We start from the raw sequence: 23,903 nt of genomic DNA on the forward strand, positions 1-23,903 counted from the left end.
AAATAAATAATTCAACATAAATAAATAAAATTGGTGTTTTCTACTCTTTTTAATACAATAATTAGGTCTAATAAATTTAAATTGTTTAATGAAATAAAGAAAAATAATTTTGTAAGGGTATTTGTATTAATTTTGGCTCGAAATTAATGTGTAATCACCGGCGCGGCTGTAGCCACGCATTAATGTAGAGATATTAATCAATGGCACAGGCGCGAACAGCAAGCGCTCGGCGCTGTCCAGCTGCTGGATCGAATTTCTGGATGGCTAGCTAGTAGCTAACCTTCATTTTTAGACTTGAAAGCCAGTGTGGTGACGATGATTGCGCGCAATGACGTTTTATTCACCAAGAGCCCGAGGAATTTCCACACCATTTCGGAGAAAAGTGAGACGATTTCATAGTTTTAATTTAATATTTAAATATTAATGTTTTTGCAGTCAACTACCCCTACGATTTGCCAACTACCCCAGCGGCAGCAGTTTCCCTCGGAAGAAAAACTAAACTGTCTCAAAACGTCGCAATCAAAAGAAGATTTTCATGGTCTGCTTTTACGCACTTTTCCTGTAAAATTTAATTCTCGTCTCTAATCACAGGTTAAAAGCAAGAACAAAAAAGGAAAAAAGACTGCTTGCTGTGATTTTGGCCCTGTGCGGAATAAGCCTGATTTTATTTGCCCTCGCTTTGATGTTCGCACTGAGAAGTAATGACATTTTTTCAATTATCTGCTAATCATATTAAAAATGTTAATCACATAACAGAAAACGGTTACGACGAATCAAAGGTGTGCCGGTCGAACAGCTGCATTGCCGCAGGTATAGCTTGCTGAAAAATATTTTAAATTTGATAAATTAAAACATGGTAATTTATGTTGAAGCCGCGATGCTGCTGCAAAACATGGACTCAAGCGCAGACCCTTGCGTCGATTTTTACCAGTTTGCTTGCGGAAACTTCTTGCTGAATCACCCGATCCCAGACTCGGACCAAAGCACTGATTGGTTTCTCGATCGAAAACTCAGTGTCAAACGCGAGATAAGAGGTGCGAAAAAAGGGTTTGTCAATTTTGCAATGCAAAAAAAGCACATTTTTTCCAATTTTTTATTCATTTATCAGAAGAAAATCAAAATATTTTACATTAGAAACAATAGAAATTTAAATTTTCTCACCAGAGTGGTGCTATTTTTAGTTTTTGAGAAATTCCACAAAAAAATAAAAAATGATATTTTTCGACATTTTGGGTTTTTTGCACCTCCAAATCTCGGGTTCTAACCATCAGAATTGCAAAAACTAAGCAAAATCAGACACGTATCAACCTACCCTGTAAAGCTAAAGAGTTTAAGGGGTGCTAACCCACCACCCTTTTCAACCCTTTGGTAATTTTGCTGTAGTAAAAATGTACTCAAAAGCATTTTTCGCAGTTTTAAAAATATTTTAGCGATTGGGGGTGGAGGGTAGGAACCCCTAAAACCCTTTAGCTGCTCAGGGGAAGTCGAGACGAGTCCAACGGTGGGTCGTTTTTGCAATTCTGATGGTTAGAAATCGAGATTTGGAGTTGCAAAAATTACAAAATTTTCAATTTTTTGAGTTTTAAAAAAATTAAATTCAGCAAAATGAAATTTTCTGTAACGTTCACACTTGTCATGTGACAAATTTTAAGCATATTTTTTAATATCAACTTTAACTGCGCCTTACAAAATATTCATGCCATGTTATTTTCCGGAAAAACGCGTTTTTGCGAATTCATTGATCCGCGAAATTAACGCAATTCATTTTCAGACACGCTCATGTTCAAAAAAAGTTCTCCCTTCGAGCCAATCCCCGTTCGGCAGTTGCGAGGATTTTTCTCAGACTGCGTAGATACAGGTACGAATTAATATATTAAATTAATAATAACATTAAATATCAAATAAATAAATTACCAGATTCGATGGAGCAGAAAGGAATTCAGCCTGTGCGCAACCTGCTGCGAAAGGTGGAAATTCCTTCGCTGCCGAGTTTGCTGACATCGGGGGCGACCGCCGCCCCCAGCTCCCGATTTAACTGGCAGCGGTCGGCGGCGCTGGCGAAACGGGCCTCAGGGGTTGATCTCTTCGTAGGGGTGTCCGTCTACCCTGACGCCCTAAACAACACGAGAAACATGCTAGGCGTGAGCAAATAATCCTCAAATTTAATCGATTTTTGTCTAAAATTTAAGTTTTCAGCTCGTGCCGCCCAACTGGCAGAACGCGTTGCTCGCGGGGGGAAACTGGAGGAACAAGGAGAAAAATATGTTGCTGCATGACAGAAAGTACATTGAGAAGGTTGAACGTTCCCATCGGCCGAAGAGGTCGCTGTCGCCCCAAAGACAGCAAGCTCAGGTCGAATTTATTCTTTTTGAGAGATTTTTTTTACTAAAATATTTGTAATTAGCAACGAGAGGTGCAGCTGAGGCAAGATTACATGAGGCGAGTGGTCGAATCTGTGATGGCATCCGGAATAGCCAAAGGACCAGAGTACGGGCGGGCCCGATTCCGGAGGCAATTGGCGCAAACCCCGGAGGTACAACAGGTCGAGGACTTTGCTCCCGTCGATTTTGCTACCAAGCAAATGTATGCACTCGAAGGAATGCTCTACGCGGTGAGAGAAAAATATTTTTAACCTTAATCAGTAAATAATTCAATCTGCGACAGGCTAACAACGGAAGTGGCGCTAATTCGGACTACCAAATGCTCACGGTCGATGAACTGCAGAAGCTGACGGACAGAGCAGCAGGGCAAAATGCAAATATCACGGTAAGATTAATTAAATTAAAGTCGGCAAAAGGATTGATTGAATTTATATTCAGATCAATTGGGACTTGTTTTTCACCGTTATTTTCGACGGCACCAACATCTCGCTGAGTCAGACAGATCAGATTCAGGTTTATGTGCCGTACGTCCAAAATCTGGCTGCCATCCTCGCCAGCACTCAGCCAGCAACAGTCGGTGAGTGAGATCTCAATAAAACAATTAATTCGCAATAATCAAAAAGGTTAAAGACTGTCTTTGACGAAGTTTCTTAGCACACCAATCGATTCCTGAGGGTCGAATTAGGTAGAGTGGATGTTTTTCCCGTTAAAAAGGTGCAGCGAGACGTGGAACTTTTTTTCCCGCCAAAACAATAATTCGATAACTGCGCATGCGTCAGAGCTGGTTTGAGCACTTGCAGAGAGACCGCCAGTACGAATGACTTCTTTGGCAGTTCTGACGCATGCGCAGTTCTCGCATTCATATTTTGTTTTGGCGGGAAAAAAAGTTCGCATATCACGCCGCACTTTTTGGTCGGAATGGGCGTGGTTCCTAGAAACTTTTAAGTAAGAGGCGTGGCACATTTTGCAAGTAAGGCTGGGATAATCGTAAATTTGAGAGAAAAATCGATGGAACTTTGGAATGCAGGGCGTGGTTCTCCGGATAACGGAAAAGGAGGCGTGGCACGAAAAACATTTAACGGTTTTACTAATAGAACTCGTGGGAATCTCGAATTGGGGGCGGGAATTTTAGAAAAATTACAAAAGAAGGTGTGGAACGTGTCACAAAGAGCGGGAAAATAAACAAACTCGACTGAGAATTCACGGAAAATTCTGAAATGGGGGCGTGGTTCTCCGGGGAGGTTTAACATGCGTTGAAAAGTGCTGGAAATCCGTAAAATTTCTCAATTTAACCAAAAAATCGAGTTAATTTTGAAATGAGGGCGTGTTTTCCCAGGAACTTCATAAAGGGGGCGTGGCAAGTGATTCAAAGCGCAAGAAAATCGTAAAATTGGCAATTTTACACCATCTTTGAATAAATAAAACCTATTTCTACCCTCAGGGATCGATTGGCGTGCTCAGAAACTTCGTCAAAGACGGTCGTTTAATTGTATTTAAGCGCCTGCTGATCAGAGCAGGCAACCCGCTTGGCAGTCTTGCGTGGCAGGTTGCATATTTTCCTTCCTCCCAAAATATTTGTAATTATTTCGTCAGAGGCCCTGATGTGGTGGCTCCTGGTAGACGCCAGTCTGTTCCACACGACCCGGCAGCTGCGCCAATTTCGCCTCGCGTACGTCGAGGACGTGACCTACGGCCAGACAGCGCCTTCCAGGTCACTTATAACAATTTTATTTCTTCTCAATTATTTATAATATTTGTTTGTCGATCGTTAGGTCGATGTACTGTGCCGGCTTGTCAAACAAAATGATGGGCATGGCTGTGAGCTACCTGTTTGCCACGCCGTCCTTTGTGCGCTCCGCCAGGGAGAAGGTTAACAATTCATTTTTATTTATTTTCTTCCGACACAAAAAACACATGAATCCGACAGGTTGGGCAAATGATGGACGACATTCGCTCGTCCTTCATAGACCGAGTTAACACCCTGGACTGGATGGACGAGGAGACGCGAAGGGCCACCCTGAGAAAGGTTAACGCCATGAGGGTGAACATCGCGTTTCCGGATTTTTTGCTCACGGAGGGTGGCGTCGAGAACTACTATCGAGGGGTGCGTTTGCTTTCTTAACGGCGAATTTTCCATTGATTATTTTCCTTTCTTCTCAACCGACAGCTCGAGTTTGAAGAAGGCCAGTTTTTCTACAACCTGCTCGCCCTCCAGCAACTGCACACGAGAAATATGCTCATCGGACTGTTGAAAATCAACCAAGATGAAGTGTAGGAATAATTTCTTGCGCAAGAAATTATTTTTTTCTTTAAAATTACCTCAATTTCTCCAAAAATGTCTCCCTGGCAATTTTTCAAATAAGCAACAGCGACGGCAAACCCCAAAAAACAGTCCTCCTCAGGTCACGTGACCTGAGGAAGGTCAGTGAAAGGCAAGAGTATGAAGTCACCGGTGATTTTTGCCAAATATTTGCTCGAAATTAGTGAAAAAAAATTAAAAACCGGCCTCGGAGTGGATCTCAGGTTTGGATACCCTGAAAAAGGTTGTTAAGGTACCCCAAGTAAAAGTGAAATCAAAGACCTGTCCGATGAGTGGTCGTGGTTGCCGATCGGACGAACGGCCAAATTTTAACAAAAATAAAACCATTTTGACTTTTTTTGAAAAATTAGCCGAAAAAATTTGTAATAATTCGAAATATGGTCCAATTTTTTAAAATTGAACACGGGCGGACGCGTCCTACCAAGGGGCATTGATTGATACTCAAATCAGCGCTGTCCGGCCCATCGGATCCCGCCTGGGCCCCGAAAACAAAAGTTTGAAAAGTCAAAAATCGCGTTTTTTTTCGACTTAAAAAATTAATAACTCGGCTCCTATGGATCGGAGAATAAAAAGCCAAAGTTCTTAATACTCGCCGTAAAATTTTACGTAATTTAGGTCCAGTTACCACCTCCGCCCGCCCCCGCCGCCTCCAACGCCCCCAAAATCTGCACTATTTTAAAGTTTTTGGCTTAATTTTTTTTCTTTAAAATTCCCTCAATTTCTCCAAAAATGTCTCCCTTACAATTTTTCAAGTCAAGGCCAAGAACAAATAATTAAATACACACTGATTTTTTTAAAATGTGGATTTTTTGCAACCCTGAGTGTATGATTAATATGTAAAAGGAGAAACTATAATTTTAATGTGATTTTCAGGTGGGCTTCGGACCCGACAGATGTGAACGCTTACCACACATTCCAGGCTAATACTATAAGTATGAACTTTGAAATTTTATTAAACGACTCTTTCTAATTAATTGTCCTTTTTTTAAAGCTGTTCCAGCAGCCATTCTACAGTTTCCATTTTTCAACCTGGGCATGGAGTAAATATTTAAATCTGTATTTTGATCACTAGACGATTAAATTAATTTTATTTCCATAGCGTTCTCAATTACGGCGCTCTTGGCTCCATTCTTGGCCACGAATTGACGCACGGCTTTGATAATAACGGTTAAGACAGACATTTTAAATGCGACGAAAGTTATATTTATTTTCTGTTTTTACACAGGCCGATTATATGACGAAAATGGCAACTTTCGGCCGTGGTGGACGAATAAAACGGCCATCGAGTACGAAAATCGCACTTCTTGCTTCGTCGAGCAGTATAATAAATTTCGCATTCCAGAACTGCACGCAAACGTATATATTTTGCTCTAATCCGAATAAAACTTGGATTTAAATTGATTTAATTTGGCAGGTGAACGGAATGCTGACCCTGGGCGAAAACATCGCAGACAACGGCGGAATCAGGGGTTCGGTGCGAGCGTACCAAAAGCTTCGGGAGAGAAGCGGTGACGATTTGCAAGAATTGCTCCCGGGTCTCGAGTACCTGATGCCGGAGCAGTTGCTACATTTAATTTTTGCAAATGTACGTTTTGCAGACAAAGACCGTCTTTGATGAAGTTTCTGAGCTCACAAATCGATTCCTGAGGGTCGAATTAGGTAAAAAAGATGTTTTTTCCGTTAAAAACGTCCAGCATGACGTGCGAACTTTTTTTCCCGCCAAAACAAAATGAATGCGAGAAGTGCGCATGCGTGAGAGCTGGCTGCATCAGACAAATAAGTCATTTATACTGGCTGTCTCTCTGCAAGTGCTCAAACCAGCTCTCACGCATGCGCAGTTCTCGCAAATACGTTCATTAAGTTTTGGCGGGAAAAAAAGTTCGCACGTCATGCTGGACGTTTTTAACGGAAAAAACATCCACTTTACCTAATTCGACCCTCAGGAATCGATTGGTGGGCTCAGAAACTTCGTCAATTAAAGTCTTTAATGATTTAAATAAATAATTAATTGTTTTTTAGTTGTGGTGCGAGCAATCCAGTTTCCTCGCAATGAAGTGGTCGCTGAACGAAGCCCACGCTCCGAATCGGGCGAGAATCTGGGGCACCCTGGGCAACTCGCGACACTTCGCCGAAGTGTGGAAGTGTCCTCTGCACTCGGCCATGCACCCCATGGAAAAGTGTGAATTGTGGTAGACAGCCACTTGTGCCAAAAGCTCTAAATAAAAATCGATATGAACCGTGGCCGGGTTTCACTTTTAACGAGACCTGAATTACTTTTCAGATGATGGTCAATGCCCTTGGCGATCGTTACCTTGTTAGGCGGCCTTGTGCAATTTGACTGTTTACTTGGTCGTGTTGCTCGCATAATCAGACAATCAGGCTAGCCCATGAATTATAAATAAATCAATCGGCAGCGCGCGCGTGCAAGTAACGCACCCCTGCTGAATACCAGAGCCGGTCAGTTTCGCTTTTCACCGGGACGAACCAACACGCATTGAATTTAAAAAAAAAATGAGTGCCACAGGTGAGCCGCGACTGTTCACCGTTCGCAGCCTGGACAAAATCAACGTCGAGGTGGCCGACGAGGAAAGAGCCGTCGTAGCAAGTATAGGAAAAATCTCGAATAGTTTTGTAGCTCTGTATTTAATTTTATTTAAGCGTCTGCAACGACGAGTGAATTTACTGCAACTGGAGGGAGAAAGAAGCGAAATGCTAAGCAAGCTCTCAATTGGTCAGTTTAAATTTGAGACTGCTGGGATTTATATTAATGATTTTCCTACAGGTTTAAAGAAAGATCCAGATGCGAAAAGCAATTAATTGTCGGGGTTGGCATCCTTCTCGCCATTTGCTGTACCCTATTTATCACGGCGATTGTTTTGTTATTAAGAGGTAACAATGAATAAGTGATGAATTATTTGAATTTTAAAAAATGAATCCAAGGTCCGCCCTATGACGAGTCGAAGGTGTGCAGAAGTGATGAATGCATGGCTTCAGGTACCTTCTTAAATTAAGATTTATTCTTCTAAGCACAAAATAAAAACCATTTCAGCTGCGTTGGTTATGCAGAACATGGATTTTAACGCAGATCCGTGTGAAGATTTCTACCAATATGCCTGCGGGAGATTTTCAGAATCGAATCCAATCGTAGGGGACAGCCTCGACATCAATTTGTTTAATTTAAAAAGGAAAAAACTCGACCAGGAAATAAAAGGTATTACAAGAACATGGTTTGCCAATTTTGCAATGCGCGAAAATTAAAAAAAACTGCAACTTTTGATTGCGTTGAGATTTCATCCTGAAAATTTCACTAAACGATCTAGTTTTTCATCCTAAACAACTTTCCCCACCCTGAAAAGGTTGTAGGTCAAAAGTCAAGATCATATTTTCCGACCATTTCCGAGAAATTGATTTTTCAGGCTTTAATTTTTTAACATTGACCTTTAATTAGAAAAAGTTCTCGTCATTTAAAAAATAGATTTTCCGTGTGCTGTTTCCTTCAGCGCACTGTGGCGACCGAAATTAAACCACCAAAGGTTGGTTCCGACCCTCAGGTTCTTACCCTGAGAGTCAGATTGCGAAAAAATGCCCAAAATTGTCAAGTTTGGTGTCGTCTCACTGGATTTTGAACCATCACAGTTCACAGTTTAAATTTTGCTATCAATATTTTTCACAGCATAAAAAAATCATGTTTTTGGAAAATTTTGCGTGTCAAATGTAATTATTTAGACGGATTTATATCTAAAGTTTAGAAAAAAACAGGCAATCGTCTAAAATTCACAGCCCTGATAATTGCAGAAAAAGTTTTTTGCAATACATTGGATTTTTCCCGGACAATTCTTTAATTATAAAAATGTACCGCAGATTTTTTAGAAAAGCCAGCCACGTCTAAGGATCCTCTGCCGGTGCAACAGGCCAAACAGCTTTATGACGAATGCCTAGATTTAGGTTAACTATTTTATATTTTTAACTTTATTATTATTTAAAAGAAAAATTTCCCTTTCTAGACGCGATGGACAAGGAGGGAATGAATCCGATCTTTGACTTGTTGAAAAAAATAGGTTTGCCTTTGGTGCCGGCTTTATTCAGATTCGAGGACAACGCGGGAGAATCGGCGCTTGGAAACTGGCAATGGGCCGCACCGGCGGGTTCATTTACCCGTTGGGCGGGAATCGATGCTATCGTCGGAGTTTACGTCACGCCAGACCTGCACAACTCTTCCCTAAAACGCGTCAAGGTCAATGTCATATCACGAATGAAAAATGGTGTTATCTAATATGAAAGCATTATAAACTTTAGATCTACCCTCCGAGCTGGTCAACGCCCTACTCGTTTAAAAATCGAAAAAAGTACGCAAAGTTGATGTCCGACGGGGAATTCATTGAGGAGGCGCTCAAGGAGTCGCAAGCCGAACGGAGTTTGCCGGTAAATAAAATCGAAATTTTAAGATTTTAAGGATTTTAACTGACAATCCTTGGTTCCCAGAGCAAGACAACTACGTTGAGAAAGAAGTTCATGCGCAACGTGATCGAAATTGCAATCAATGCAACCAAGGGGAACCAGACAAACACAAATAATCAGTTTGAGCGGCAAGAAGACGAGAAAAAGATGAATGAGAGCTTGTCTGCAATGGACAAAGCTCTTGACAAACTGATTCAACTTGAGAAATCCCTTAGAACGGTTGGTTTATTTCAATTCTTCATGGAAAAATTGACCAAAAGAATAAAATGTAAGCGTAGGCACCGGCAAAACCATGAAAAATCAGTCCTCAGGTCACGTGACCTGAGGAAGGTCGGTAAAGGCAAGGATTAAAATTCAAGTATCGCCAAATGTGCTCGAGATTACTGAAAAATCAATCAAAAACCAGCTTGGGAGCAGATCTCAGGTCACGAGGTACCCTGAAAAAGGTCTTTAGGGTATGCCACGTTGAAGCCCCATTCGAGACCTGTCTGATGAGGGTTCGTGGTCAACGATCGGACAAACTGCCGAATTTTAATAAAAATAACACCATTTTTTCACGAGAACATAAGCGCGTCGCGAAGCCAAAAAAACGAAAAAAAATTAATTTTAATTTTTCTATTGGCGCGAAAAATCTGGAAATCGGTTTCCAGACCGGCGTTAGACCTACGCTTGTGATGAAATAGGTGGGAACCCTCCCTTGTGGAAAACATGGTGAATTTTCCATTTTCCATATTATTTTTAAGGAGAAAGTGACAAAACCACGTTTTTTAAACTTCAAAATCTATCCAGTCCCAGAATTTTGGTCAGATTTTCTCGTATTTGGTCTCAAAATGTTCCCAGATAAATTTCCCTTTGTTTAAACGTGTGGTGTGTCGAATTATTTTCCCCATTCGCGAGATCTGGCGACCGGAAGCCAGTAAAATTATAAATCATAAATCGCATTGTTTCGACTTTAAAAAATTAATTTAATTATTTAATTTAATCTTTAAAACTAATATTCCAATTGCAGGCGTTAAACGGGACTTTCAGAGAAATGGATATGAAAAAATTCAACCTTTCAGACCTGCAAGAATTCACAGACAACATTACGCGCGAAAATAATTCTGAAAGGAAGAACCTGGTAGAAAGAAACGCTACAACATTATTTAAATCTTTATTAATCTAATCTTTTGAATATATAGATCAATTGGGAGGTGCTCTTCAGCAAAGTGTTTGAAGGAACGAACGTAACCACTGACAAACTCGGCGAGATCTACATTTATGAGCCTTACATCACCCACATGACCAACACCTTGGCCAACTCTTCCACTTCCTCCGTCGGTAAGTCTGCGAATTTAATTGTACCATTAAAAAAATTAAAAAATTTGTTCTGTATTTTCAGAGGCGATCTTATGGTGGCTCGCAATCGACGCCGGTGTGCAACACACGACCAAAAAAATGAGAAACGCACTAAATTATTACTTGACGGACTTGTACGCCACGAGATACAGACCTAGTAAAAGGTAAATTTTTCAATTAAAATTCAAATTAATTAATAAGGGTTGTTCAAATGTAGATCAGACAAATGTTTGTACATGGTTAGCAAATACTTCGGTGTGGCCGTCGGACACTATTTTGCAAACCCTGGATTCGTCAACAGATCAAGCGAAAAGGTTAATAATTTGTTAAAGACCGTCTTTGAGGAAATTTTTTAGCATTCAATCGATTCCTGAGGGTTGAATTAGGTAAAGTGGGTGTTTTTTCCGTTAAAAAAGTGCAGCGCGACGTGCGATTTTTTCCCCCGCTAAAACAATATCGATTGGTGTGCTCAGAAACTCCGTCAAAGACAGTCTTTAATTTTAAAACCAAAATAATCTCAATAAATCAATAGATTGGAACAATGTACGACGGAATTAAAGACGTCTTCAAGAGCAGGGTGCGAGGGTTGGATTGGATGGACGAAGTTACAAAGCAGGCGGTCATAGAAAAGGCAGACACCACTAAAATTAACATCGGCTTTCCGAAAGAGGCGCTAAACAGCACCAATTTGACAATGTACTACGCCGGGGTAAGATTAAAGTGCCATTTTTGAGAATTTGATCAAAATAAGAGTCTCTTGCAGGTCGAGAAGTTTGAAAAGAAGGACAAGAAAAAGTTTTTAAGCAATTTCATGAAGATCGTCCGATACCACTACTTTGAAATGTTTAGCCGACTATATGAGCCAGTAAATCGCGAGGAGTAAGATTTAAAATTAAAAAAATTGTTCCATAATAAATTAATCTTCGTAATGGCGAAGGTGGGCGTCTGATCCGATGGTTGTCAACGCGTTTTACAGCATGGAAACCAATTTGATAAGTCGGTGAAAAATACAAAAAGTATCTCTAAATATTTATAATAAATTTTAGCTGTCCCAGCGGGAATTTTAAGGTTTCCCTTTTTCGACACTGGACTTGAGTAAGTTTGCATCTAAAAGTCACCTCAATATTTTAATTATTTTTAATTAAATTAAAGTGTTTTGAACTACGGAGGCATAGGAGTGATTTTGGGCCACGAGCTAACCCACGGATTTGACAATACAGGTTTGAAACCTTTTGCTTGTACAATAATAATTTTAAAAACTATTTGTTTACAAAATAAGGGCGGCTTTACGACGCGAATGGCAACTACCGATCCTGGTGGGTGAACGACACGGCCGACGTCTACGACAACAAAACCAAGTGTTTTGTCAAACACTACGGAAAACTGTACATCGAAGAACTTGGATTTGTATATAGGAAACGTCCGCTTTGTTACAAACAGCCAATCGAAATAATAATTGTTCGTAGGTTGATGGCCGACTGACGTTGGGCGAAAACATTGCCGACAATGGCGGAATACGTGCTGCATTCGAGTCCTACCAGTTGTTGCGAAAACAGAAGCCCGACCTGAAAGAGTTGCTTCCGGGACTGGAAATGCTTTCCCCTGAAAAGCTCTTTTTCATTTTCTACGCTGGCGTGAGTGATTGTAATTAGCTATCTTTCCCATGTTAAATGAGTTTGTGCCAAATTTCTTATGCAATTGACGCCGAAATTGGTGTCAAAAGAAAGAGCACGAGTTCATCTACAATTTAGAGTTAAAACCATGACCGTGGGAATTAAAACAACCGAGAAATTCGCGTTTGAAAGTGTATGGGAAGAAATCTACAGCTGGAGCAGGCGATAGTAAAGACATCTGCATTCACGGACATAACTAGCGACAGCAGTGATGCAGAACAGTAACGTGACTCAATCCCACCATCTCATTGGCCAACACTCTGCTTGGAGGGAGTGAAAGGAAGAAGCAAAAGTGATTCACGCTTGCTCTCTAAGCCAATGAGAGGACGAGATTGAGTCACGTGACTGCTCGAACAGCGTGTGCTTCTTTAGCAGACGTCTCTATGGTCGTAGCTTTCTTACCAGACACTTTCAAACGCGAATTTCTCGGTTGTTTTAATTCCCACGGTCATGGTTTCGACTTTAAACTGCAGATCAACTCATGCGCTTTCTTTTGACACCAATGGCTTCAGTAATTTCGACACAGAGCCGCTAAAAAGTGGATCTGCGCAGGCCGAATGCGCGTCGGTCGGGTTCTCTATTATAATAGACCATTTTCCAATAACTGTTGGCAGTGGAGCTGTCAGAGTGCAGACAAAAAAGCCATTGCGTACGTCATGACGGACCCTCACTCACCAAGCGAGGCGCGCGTTTGGGGCGCCGTCAGCAACTCCTGGATTTTCGCAAACACGTTTGGCTGCGATTTCTGTTCCACGATGAACCCAAAGAAAAAGTGCGAGATTTGGTGAATTTGCTCAATCTGCCATTTCGGGGGAAAATTGAGCGTTGAAATCACTGAATTCCGAGTTTGGATTGGCAATAATCTTAAATGTAAACTAAATTTTAATTGTAATTAAATTATATTAATTTAATTAATTGATATTAAATACACATTGTACCAAATTTAATACGTAATACAGTATTGAGATTTGTATAGAAGAGCTGATTGTGAGATGTGATTAAAATAATTTTTACGTATAGGCAACCTGTGAATTTTTGGTGCGCCTCACGTTGCATACATCACAGGTTGATCCTTCACAAATACCAGCGTTTTAATTTTATATTATGCGAGCACCCATAAACATAATCAAATTTCCAATAAAATAAAAAATAAACGATTCGAGTCAACTTGACCGATATTTGCAAGCAACTTTAACAAACTTGAAACTGTTTTTTTAATTGACAACTCATCAAAAACGAATTTATTAAATTTAGAGCGACGCTTCTTCTGCATCAGGCCTGTACAATTTTTAGAACCTTGCTCGAAAAAACCGTTTCAACCTTCCAAAATTGGCGTGTCTTTTTCCATTCATCACAGCAGATAAATAAACAAAGGATTTGTGAAAGAACAGTAAGCAGTGGGACAGGTTATACAAATAAAAGATGACACAATTATCGTTTTTCACTTGGGAGTTAGACAATGAGTTGTTAAAGACAGCGAATCGAGTACGCTCGCAGTCAAACGATGGAATTTCAATTGATATCCCGCTAATCACCCCAAAAAAATTTTACTCCCTTTTCTCGATGAACAATGGACGTAAGGTAAATTTGTCGGGGTTTATTTGTGTGAAGTTCGTGGGTATGGTTGTTTCATTTCCGCTTTCCGATTTCATTCATCGTGACTACGAACAATGTCCGCATTCCTAAATTTCAATTGTTTTGTAAAGTTTGAAATCCTCCTGAGAAAGCCAAGCTAATAAATTAAGGGCTGCATGGTAGACTTTTCATATTTTTTACTCGCCCTCATCCCTTTGTCTCTAAATCGCCACCCACAAAAGTTTCAGGATGATATCTCAACGCAATCAAAAGAATTTAATTTTTCTTTATTTTTGACGAGAAGAAATGAGGAATCGTCTGCATGTGACGATTCATGAAAATGATTTATCATTACGACAGAAGATTAGAAATTCTGGTGACTTGCATGCTGATGGATTTGAAGCGTTTTTGTGCAAGCAAAAATGTCTATATTCACTGCACAAACGACATCAAATGGCGAGGGAATAAAAATATCCATCGTAAATTTTCCAAAGGTTTTCGGACGATTATTGTTTCCAATTCATCCTGTTTAGAAATGAAATTTCAACATATTTCTATTAAATATCATGTAATATAGGTGCGAACAGTGGAATAGTCGCTGAACGCGTCAATGAAGGAAACACAATAGCAGACAACATGAATGACACGGACCAATGTTTTGCTCTTTGAAATTTAAAGCCAGGCATCAATCAAGTGTATGTGAGGTCCCTTGGGTTCGTTTTGCGTCTGACAGTGAGTGAGCAGCCAGGCGACGGAATGTCTAGGAACTCGCGGAATCTCCAGAGAAAGAATTCCCGGCGTCAAGAGCCAAATTTTTAGGAGCGAAAATTCTCGGGAACATAGTCAAAATGACATATATACACAACTCGCGTTGAATTTTCCTTGAATGATTAAAAAGAAAAATCGTTAGGAATGTTTTTGAATATTAGATTTTTTCACGGTTCGATAATAACTTTATTAACTCTCCTAATTTCAATTTGCGGAGTTAAATTTCTTTTTTTGTCATTCATTGCTAAAAATGTTACACTATTTTCTTTCATTCTCGCAACTTAAAAGAGTCGGGAGAATATTGTAGTTCTTGATCTAAATTAAATGCAGTTTTTTAGGTTTTGTTTTAGTAATCCCTGCATTTCTACAAAAATATTATTTTATTTTAAAACGTAGTATTAAACGTGGCCCAGTATAAAAATTGCCTCTGTGAATTTTTATATCAACCCAAAATATATAATTTTTAACTCCAACACGGTGAAAACCAATTAACTTTCCGGTGAAACCAATTGGTTTTTTTACTCGGAGCGGCCGCAATAAATGTGTTGATCTCCTCTCATAAATAATTATTTTTTTTTATCAATGTAATATATGTTTGCTTCGAACCAAATGATTTTTATTTGTCCTTACAAAACAAAATATGATGAATTGCGTGCGTCCTATCCTGTCGATTTAATGTCATCCAATATTATGAATTAATTCTGAATCTTGACCATGACGAATTCAAATAATATGGCTGTTTACAACTTTGTGATTCACGCAAATATTTTTATACGCTTTGCATATCGATAAAATGCAAGTCTAAATTTGGCTAGCATTGAAAATAAATACATATTAGAAAAATTGCCCTCGGACAAAAATAAGATAAAATGTCAATTTTTGCGTAGATTTTCGGGGGTGGCGGGAGCATGAGGGGATGGTGATTGGGCTCATCATACGCAAAATTTCCCCCCAAGTCCAACGAACTTTAGTTTTTGACTGTACGACCCATAGGAGACGAGCTATGAATTTTTAAAGGTGAAAAAACGCGGCTTGTGACATTTCAAAAATTTTGGTTTTTGGGACCTGACCAGGGCCCTGAGGGCCGACGGGTGGTGATTTTAGCGCCAGTCAATGCGCCTAAATGGGGCGCGTCCGCCCGTGTGTGGTTTTGCAAAATCGGACCGTTTTTCGAAATACAGTTAATTTTTTCTGTGAAATATTCCAAAAAAGTCAAAGTTGGAAAATTGTTGATTTTTTTAAATTACGAACCCGTAATGTGTTTCCATCAGTTTTAAACAACGCGCAGGACCAACGTGCGTCTGTATACCGATTTTTAGATTTTTAGAGCTAATAGAAAAATTAAAATTGATTTTTTCGAGTTTTTCAGCCGTCCGTAGAAACAAAATTATTTTATTTTTCTCAAAATTCGACCGCTGATGCTACCCTCGACCACGAGCCCTCATTAGATAGGGATTCGCTTCGGCTTTGAAGGGCGTTACCCTGACCACCTTGTTCAGGGTTCCCCGACCTGAGATTGTGTTTTTTATGCTTGTTAATTTATAATAACTCAGTTAGAACAGAAATTGATTTGCGAGCAGCGCTGTAAATATTTGAGAAAAGTTAGAATTGCGGCTAATTAAATAAAATTTGGGGTTGTGACCGGAGAAAATCATAAAAAATTGGGCATTTTTTTATACATACTAAAGCGGAAATTCACGTGAGGAGATATAAATGCACGATTTTTTGTCATTTTATTCTTATTTTTTTCTTAAAAGATTATTTCGTACGCATGCAGCATTTACAAGAATAAAATCTTAAAATAATAATTTCCATTGCAATGATGATCATGATATTTCCTGCAAAATTAACTAAACTGTTTTGCTGCGGGATGAAACATGAAATTGCAATTATGTCGAGTGCTGCGGGTTTGAATATATGTGCCAAATGTGAAATTCACCGGTGGACGATCGTAGGACAACCAGCAGACGTTTTGTGTGCTCACGCCGACAGGGTTGGCCTATTCTTCTCTTCTCTCACCGCGAGCATAGCAGATGAAATTATTTTTAAAGAAAGCGATTTTCGCAGACGAGTTGCCAAAATAAATAGCTCTGCATCGTTCATTGACGCAGCTTTTAATTTTATTTTACGCGGACACGTAATATAATATATATTTTTTTCTGAAACCTTTGCCCAGCACTTCAAATGGACCCACGGTAACACCTGGCGAGTGGATTACATGGTACCTACCCAAAGTGCACAAAGAACGGCCATAAAACTCTGAAAATCAGTATGCAGATGCGTGTTGGGTTAAACTGTTGGAAACACATTAATAATGAGTCCGTGATTTAAAAAAATCACCAATTTTCGATTTCCCGTGTTATTCATTACGTTTTTTAATCTTGTAAAAATGTTGTTACAGAATCGGGTCGTAATAATTGGTCTCAAAAGATTGCCAGATCAATTTCGGGTTGACAGATCGTGAGTTTTGCTCGGTTTTATTCCCCTATCGCAAAATATGGCTTCCACCGCGTGCGGCAGTTTTCGCAAAAATCGCAAAATCGAACGATTTAAATTGGATGAACAATATCGCAAAATGATCTTCATTCGATACCTAGCCGAGATGGCTAGCGAAAAAATGCATATGTTCAGGAGTAATCATTTTTTTAAATTTAGATTTTTTCTAAAATTTCGCCGAAAATGATTCTTAAAAATTCGAAAAATGGTCCGATTTTGGAAAATTGTACACGGTTGGACGCGACTTATCTAGGGGCGTCGATTGATACCCAAATCAGCGCCGTCCGGCCCATAGGACCCCGCTTGGGCCCCAAAAACAAAAATGTTGAAATGTCACAAACCACGTTTTTCATCTTTAAAAATTCATAACTCGGCTTCTATGGGTCATAAAGTCCAAAAATAATGTTCGTTGGACTTGGGGTAAAATTCTGCGTATGATAGAAACAACCGCCACCCCCATCCACCCCCTCAACCCCCAAAAATTATTTCCTCTAGATATTTTCGAGGGTGATTTCGAGTGTCTGACACTAATTCTTTAAAATTATTTCTAAAACCACCTAATATTCACAGCTATATGAATAATCTATTTTAACCCCTTATCCTAATCAATCGACGAGCAACAACTGTCTGTCTCCTTCTCCTTATTATTTTAAAATAAAGATTAAAGGGAATTTTTCCTCAAAATTTGTTCGAGGAGGAATTGAATAAAATAAAAATCATTTAATTTGGCAAAACCCGAAAATGTTCTTTTTTTGGTCTGTAAATTAAGTTTGTGTCCTGTGAGAGCTATTTCATATTTTATGAAATAACAATTACGCTTGCGAGCCATAAAACTATTTTCTTCTCGCGCAGCAGTTACACCAAAGAATAACAATCATAAAAATAATCAGTTTTAATTGCACGTATTTATACCGGCAATTTTCTTAATTTTCACGAAACATATTTATTTTATTTGGACCAAGTGCGCGCAGGAAATTAATGAATGTGTGACAGATTTTATTCATCTCCGGATCAGCATATAAGCTAAACATAAATTTAAATATTCGGAATTACGACCTCGACGGATATCTCGGTTTGACGTCAACAAATTTTTACACCTTTGTCAAATCGAGGTAGAAAAATGCAGCGAAATGATTTATGCAAAGAAATTTGGCGCGCACATGCTGTTTTGTCCACGTTGCACACGCGGCGGCGGCAACGGCGGCGGCGGCGGCAGGCAACAAGTGATTTGGAGTGAGTGACGCGTCCACGCTGAGAAGGAGGAAGTGAACTTGAGTCGCTCTTCGTAGTTAGTAGGTCAGCGAGTGAATAACCTACTCCCTCTCTCCGCTTCTCTTCTTCTCGCTGCCTGTTCCTCGTAACAACTATGTACTGCTCCTTTTTGTGCTTTTGCTCGTACTCTCGTACCGGCTGGTGGCTGCCGGCTGCCGGCTGCAGGCCTCCTCCAATGCCTCCACGCTTGGACGCCCCACGAGCGCCCGCCGCGCCCGAAATTCGCCAACGAGACTCATTGCGCGTTTGGCACTCGTTTCTTGCTCAATAAAATGACACTAAAAAGATAAAAATAGCCGCCCCTGAAGACCAGACGAGAGCTTTTCTCGCAGTAAAATTAATAAAACTATATAGGCAGGAATTTGCACAAATTGCTAAAAAAATTATTTTTACGAGATACAAATTAATTAAAAATAAAGGAAAGCTGAGATTTTTACCATTGCTCTGGGGGTCAGCATTTTGTGGAGAAAATTTCAGGTCAGAATTCCAAAAATTTACTCTTTTTTGCAAGCAATTTTTAATAATTTGATTTTTTTTAGCGAATTGACCAGTTGTTAGTGTTCGATTTCAGACTCAATCCTGCTACTGTGTATTCTTCGCTTAATATTTCTTCTTCTGACGTGCTGAAAACCGAAATCGGTTCAGCCAATCGCCGTTGAATCGTGAAAAACTATTTTTTTCGAAAAAAAAAACTTTTCCGACGTTTCTACGGCGATTGGCTGGACTGATTTTGGTTTTCAGCACGTCAAAAGAAAGAAAATTAAGTTAAGAAAGTCTGAAATCCCAGTGAAAATGCCTTAAAATTAAATTTATTACCAAAATACATGGTGGCGCCATCGGTTGGCGGCTTCGAACACTGGTGAATTGAAACAATTGTTAGATTAAAGATAAATTGATAAATGAGGTGTCTAAAATGATCTAAATTAAATTTCCAACAACGTTTCCACGGTGAAAAACTGCCTAGGTCAAAGGTCAAGGTCACTAAAATTTAACTAAAGATTTCAAAAAATTGTTGCATATCGAAAGAAACGAAAATTTTAATTTTTGAGGTAGCCAAAATGTGCCACATTTAATAATAAAAAATTTATAAAAACTTGGTGTCACAGTTACCCTAAATTTTTTAAAAATTCTAATTTAAATTTTGAAAAACGTGCTTTTTTGCACCAAAATCATTCTTTAATTGCAATTACGTTAATTTCACGCAATTTTGGATCAGATTGGGTCTTCCTTTCGAATATTAATAAGATTCAGAGTAATTTAAAATCATCCCGCACCCCCCGAGGGTGAGTTTTGCTTAATTAATTAAATTTCATTTATTTATCTCGTTCCCAAATGTTTTCCTTTCTCTAAAAATTAAATCTGAAGTAAATTTAACAAGTAACCAGCTCCCTTCAGCTTTAAATGACCAATCTGAAGTTGTAAAAAGCCCTTGCGGCTGCATTCTGCATGATCTCTGCTAAACATTTAGAAGTAGCTGCAAAATTACTTAACGGTAAGACGAAACAACAACAATTTGCATGATTTTGCAATCTAATAGCGCAAATCTGCCTTTTTAAAATTCCTTGCGTCAAAGCAGTCAATAAACGCTTCAAGATTTATTTGAGGTCTTGCAACAATGGTGGCCATAAATCATATTTACGTACGGTTTTTTACAGGGCAAAAATACATTAATTAGGCCGATTTTTCTCCTAAGAGCAAAATAAAGCAAATAATTAAATTTTATAAATTTTAGGGCTGTTGTTTGGGTTTTCTATAATAATTTACTCAATATATATTTTGTTTGTCTATCCGTCTTGTAGTTCATTCATAAAGAAATAAAAGGTCCATTCATATAGTGAAAATATTTTTCGGTAAATTAAGTCCCATCCGCTTCTAAAATTGATTTATTTTTTGTTTTCCGCGTCAACAATCTATTTGTAGTTTGTTTTTCTTTATAGCAATAAAGGTGTACACCAGGGTGTCTATTGTGTAAGTCAAGAGGCGGTGTGTCCATAGAAATGTTGGAGAGGCTTGCGTAAAATCTTTGTTATCCACACAGCTGGATAGTATGGTCCAGCGCTGCGTCAAGCACCTGCGTGGATGCTGTTGTCGCCTTTGTCGCCTTTGACCACCACATGCAGAGTAAAAGGCCACAAATAACACACACCGCGCGGTCACGCGTCAACATACGACAGGTGTGACGAAAAATTTGTTCAAAACCACTTCAAATAATACTATCACGCACGCAGTCGAGAAGCAGATGATTTTGTTGTTTAATTCCGATGTCCAGCTGTACAGGTTACATGCTTTTAAATTGTGATTTTCTTTTTTCGGCCACACACCTTTTATTATCACTTCCTTTCATCTGTTGACAAAATCTGTGCGTGGAGATTTCGCACTCGGTAGACGAGTAAAGGATGAAAATAGATTGGAAATCCCAGATTGAACAGATATTTGTGGTTTGATTTATTCATTTAAGGGAATAAATATAAATTGTCTAAAAATTCCGGCTAAATTTTAAAAATTTAAAATAAAAACCACATTTTAAATCGTCTAAATTGAGAAGTTTTGCATGCAAAATTTCCCAAAAATTTAATTTTTTATCCCGTTAAAAATATTTATAACGAAATTTGAACTGTAATGGGTCAAAACTCAGTAAAACGACACCAAACTCAACAATTTTGGCAATTTTTTCGCAATCTGACCCTCAGGGCCGTGTCAGGGTAAGAACCTGAGGGTCGGAATAACCTTTGGAGGTTCAATTTCGATCGCCACAATGCGTTGAAGTAAACAGAACACGGAAAAATATATTTTTTGAATGACAGACACATTTTTTAATTAAATTTCATGCTCGGGAGGGCGAATTCGAACCAATTCCAAAATTTCAAACTTTGATTACCGCGAAAATTCCATTCTGAAAATTTATTTTATTTGCACAGAATTTCACGGGCTATAATTTAACTGAGTACCTAAAAAAAATTATATTATAAAAAATGAGAAGGAGACAATTAAAAATAAAACCGTCTAATTTGCTCTTAAAAATCGTCCAAAACTTTCAGCCTTAAAAAATCCCCATTTTATTCGTGTGTGTGTGTGTGTATTTATTAATAAATTATTAACGATTTTCTCCGTGCTAGGTAATAAAATTGAGGAATAGGTGCGTGGATAGAAAATGGCCAAAGCAAAAGAGCTGGCGAGCAAGCTAGCAGTCTTATTGCCAGCTCGCGCTTCTCGGCTCGCTCCGGGGTCGATGAACACCAGATCAACAGCCTTTTTCGCGAATACTTGCACCTCGCGGGCAGTGTGTTGTTGCAAACTCGGCTTTTCAAACTGATTAGCAGCCGCGAAACGCGGATATTTGGTTCACCGTTGAACCGTTGATTTAGTTTAGAAAAGATTAAAAAAACTGCCGCAGTGTTTCCTCACAGCTTAAAGATTTATCATCTAGTGCGCCCTGCCCCCTCGCATCTCTCGAGTGTGACAAAAGACATTCTTGATTGCTGCTTTTCAATTATTGTCAGCTGCAATAACAATAAAAAGCGAGACTGTATGATCGCTGGCGTTTGAACAAGAACGCCGCTTTATTATATGCAGAGAGAGAGAAGAGACACGCCCTTGGCTTCATGGAAGCGCGCGCGCGACAAGCCTCTATATGTCAGCCTAAATGCTATACACACACTTTTCGTGGTTAACCCTTTTTCATGAGGTCCTTCAACCTGCTCTCTCGGATCGTTTCTTCAATTGATCGATCGCCGCCAGCTGACCCGCGCGATCATACAATAAACGATCGACGCGCGCCCGATTTGTATCAAATTTAGCTTGTAATTTCTAGAAAATAGAGTCTCGTCGCTATTCCCAGGCCGCGCAGCTGTTGAGAGCGGCTTGAGAATACACGTATTATTATTATTATATGTGAATGAATGCATCAATCTGCTCCTCGCATATGCGCGAGTCCGCGAGTGTGCACTGCAGGATGAATGCGGAAGTTTTATGTATTGCTGCGCTCCCGTCCCGGCGACGCAAATTGCATTGCGCTCGCTCGGCGGATAGGATAGAAAAGCTGCGCTAAGTAGTTAGACGAGATATGTAACGTGATTTCTATTGTCCACCAAACAATGGTGCTCTCGCAGAATTTTGATCATAGAGACAGCAAAAAACATTTTATCCCTTGCGGATGTTTTATTCATAAATATAGCAGCAAGCAGTCCCCTTTCTTTGCCTGAAATTCAAGAAGGTCGATTCCTTTATTGGAATTTAAATTTAATTTATTTACTTAAAGACCGTCTTTGACGATGCGCACTTCTCGAATTTATGTTCATATTGTTTTTTGGCGGGAAGAAAAAGGTTCGCACGTCGCACTGGACTTTTTGGTCGGGAAAAACATTCATTTTACCCTCAAGAATCGATTCGTGTGCTCAGAAAATTCGTCTTTAACTAAAAAATTCGGTAAATGTGGGCGTGGTTCCTAGGAATATTTAAAAAGGAGGCGTGGCACGTGTTGCACAGCTCGGTGTAATCGTAAAATTGTGAGAAAAATCGGTGGAATTTTGGAATGGGGGCGTGGTTGTCCGGAGAACGGAAAAGGAGGCGTGGCACAAAAAACATTTGACGATTTTACTGAGAAAACTCCTGGGAATCTCGAACTGGGGGCGTGAATTTTAGGAAAATTACTAAAGAAGGTTTGGAACGTGTCACAAAGAGCGGGAAAATAAACAAACTCGACTCAGAATTCACGGAAAATTTCGATGTGGGGGCGTGGTTCTCCGGAAAATTTAAATTGGAGGCTCAGCATGCGTTGGAAAGTACAGGAAATCCGTAAAATCGTTAAATTTAACCAAAAAATCGCGGGAATGTTGAAATGAAGGCGTGTTTCCCAGGAACTTTAATGAAGGGGGCGTGGCAAGTGTCGCCAAACGCAGGAAAATCGTAAAATTGGCATTTTTACAGCATCATTGAATAATTCTAACCTAATTCGAACCTCAAGAATCAATTGGTGAGCTCAGAAACTTCGTCAAACACAGTCTTTAACTAAAAATAATTAATTTAACCCCCAAAAAGATAATCAAAGTGGATTATTGAATGCAATTTTTTAATTTTAATCGAAAAATTAAGAGATTTTCCTCCAAAACTGAAACTAAATTAATTATTTTTGAATTTATTTCATCACTTTATGCAACATCCTCTCATTATATAATTTAAAAAAATATAAAACCCAATTTTTTAGAATTTTAAGCATATATTTGAGAGGTTGTCAATGAAGTCAATCATCTTAGTCAGTTAAAATCTTTGTATAGGCGTGTTTGGCGGCACAGTCTTCGCATCAACACAAGGCGCGGAGCAAACTGAGTTTTTGTTTGAGTTCACACGGTGCAAAAATTGTCGCCTGCTTGCTTGTTCGCTTCTTCAAATATATATAATATACGTGACGCTCGCGGGCTGCCAGCAGCGACAGAGAGCACCCAAGAAGCTCGATCTTTCTCGCTCTCTCGCTCATACTCTGTGGCTATAATAACAAGTGCGAAGTAGTGAGCGTTGAGCGAGTTTAATAAGTGGTATGAGTGGTACACACACACACACGGAGAGCATAATCTGGTGTCGGCTTGTGCAGAGGCTCCGATTCGCTCGCCAGCCTTCTTTCTTTCA

General features: G+C 39.4%; 2 protein-coding genes across 2 annotated transcripts; both read left to right on the forward strand.

Annotated features, from left to right (window-relative positions):
* The first annotated feature begins 315 nt into the window (after nucleotides 1–315).
* LOC135940881 (endothelin-converting enzyme 2-like) lies at nucleotides 316–6,908 on the forward strand. Its single transcript, XM_065485977.1, has 21 exons — nucleotides 316–382; nucleotides 436–538; nucleotides 592–698; nucleotides 757–810; nucleotides 873–1,034; nucleotides 1,772–1,858; nucleotides 1,918–2,141; nucleotides 2,197–2,352; nucleotides 2,405–2,611; nucleotides 2,665–2,766; nucleotides 2,820–2,958; nucleotides 3,975–4,092; nucleotides 4,154–4,250; nucleotides 4,309–4,485; nucleotides 4,549–4,652; nucleotides 5,575–5,633; nucleotides 5,693–5,741; nucleotides 5,801–5,868; nucleotides 5,927–6,057; nucleotides 6,116–6,286; nucleotides 6,721–6,908. The coding sequence occupies exons 1-21, from the start codon at nucleotides 316–318 to the stop codon at nucleotides 6,892–6,894; spliced, it is 2,556 nt and encodes an 851-aa protein (XP_065342049.1). The 3' UTR covers nucleotides 6,895–6,908.
* A 273-nt stretch (nucleotides 6,909–7,181) lies between these two features.
* LOC135940767 (neprilysin-4-like) lies at nucleotides 7,182–13,260 on the forward strand. Its single transcript, XM_065485810.1, has 21 exons — nucleotides 7,182–7,306; nucleotides 7,360–7,432; nucleotides 7,484–7,590; nucleotides 7,642–7,695; nucleotides 7,751–7,912; nucleotides 8,563–8,646; nucleotides 8,706–8,935; nucleotides 8,998–9,123; nucleotides 9,184–9,378; nucleotides 10,169–10,279; nucleotides 10,341–10,479; nucleotides 10,541–10,661; nucleotides 10,715–10,811; nucleotides 11,030–11,206; nucleotides 11,261–11,376; nucleotides 11,435–11,493; nucleotides 11,544–11,592; nucleotides 11,650–11,717; nucleotides 11,777–11,904; nucleotides 11,964–12,131; nucleotides 12,785–13,260. Exons 1-21 carry the CDS (start codon nucleotides 7,213–7,215, stop codon nucleotides 12,956–12,958), a joined length of 2,532 nt encoding a protein of 843 aa, XP_065341882.1. The 5' UTR covers nucleotides 7,182–7,212; the 3' UTR covers nucleotides 12,959–13,260.
* Nucleotides 13,261–23,903: the final 10,643 nt, after the last annotated feature.

Source organism: Cloeon dipterum, chromosome 3 (assembly GCF_949628265.1).
Source record: "Cloeon dipterum chromosome 3, ieCloDipt1.1, whole genome shotgun sequence".
In the NCBI taxonomy this organism is placed as follows: Eukaryota; Metazoa; Arthropoda; class Insecta; order Ephemeroptera; family Baetidae; genus Cloeon; species Cloeon dipterum.

Coding starts and splice junctions, on each gene's coding strand:
- LOC135940881 (XM_065485977.1), top strand. CDS start 316: ATGATTGCGCGCAATGACGTTTTATTCACCAAGAGCCCGAGGAATTTC. Junction 4,251..4,308: donor TGCGCTCCGCCAGGGAGAAG/GTTAACAATTCA, acceptor TGAATCCGACAG/GTTGGGCAAATGATGGACGA. Junction 6,058..6,115: donor TTCCAGAACTGCACGCAAAC/GTATATATTTTG, acceptor TTAATTTGGCAG/GTGAACGGAATGCTGACCCT.
- LOC135940767 (XM_065485810.1), top strand. CDS start 7,213: ATGAGTGCCACAGGTGAGCCGCGACTGTTCACCGTTCGCAGCCTGGAC. Junction 7,696..7,750: donor TGATGAATGCATGGCTTCAG/GTACCTTCTTAA, acceptor AAACCATTTCAG/CTGCGTTGGTTATGCAGAAC. Junction 10,812..11,029: donor TCAACAGATCAAGCGAAAAG/GTTAATAATTTG, acceptor ATAAATCAATAG/ATTGGAACAATGTACGACGG.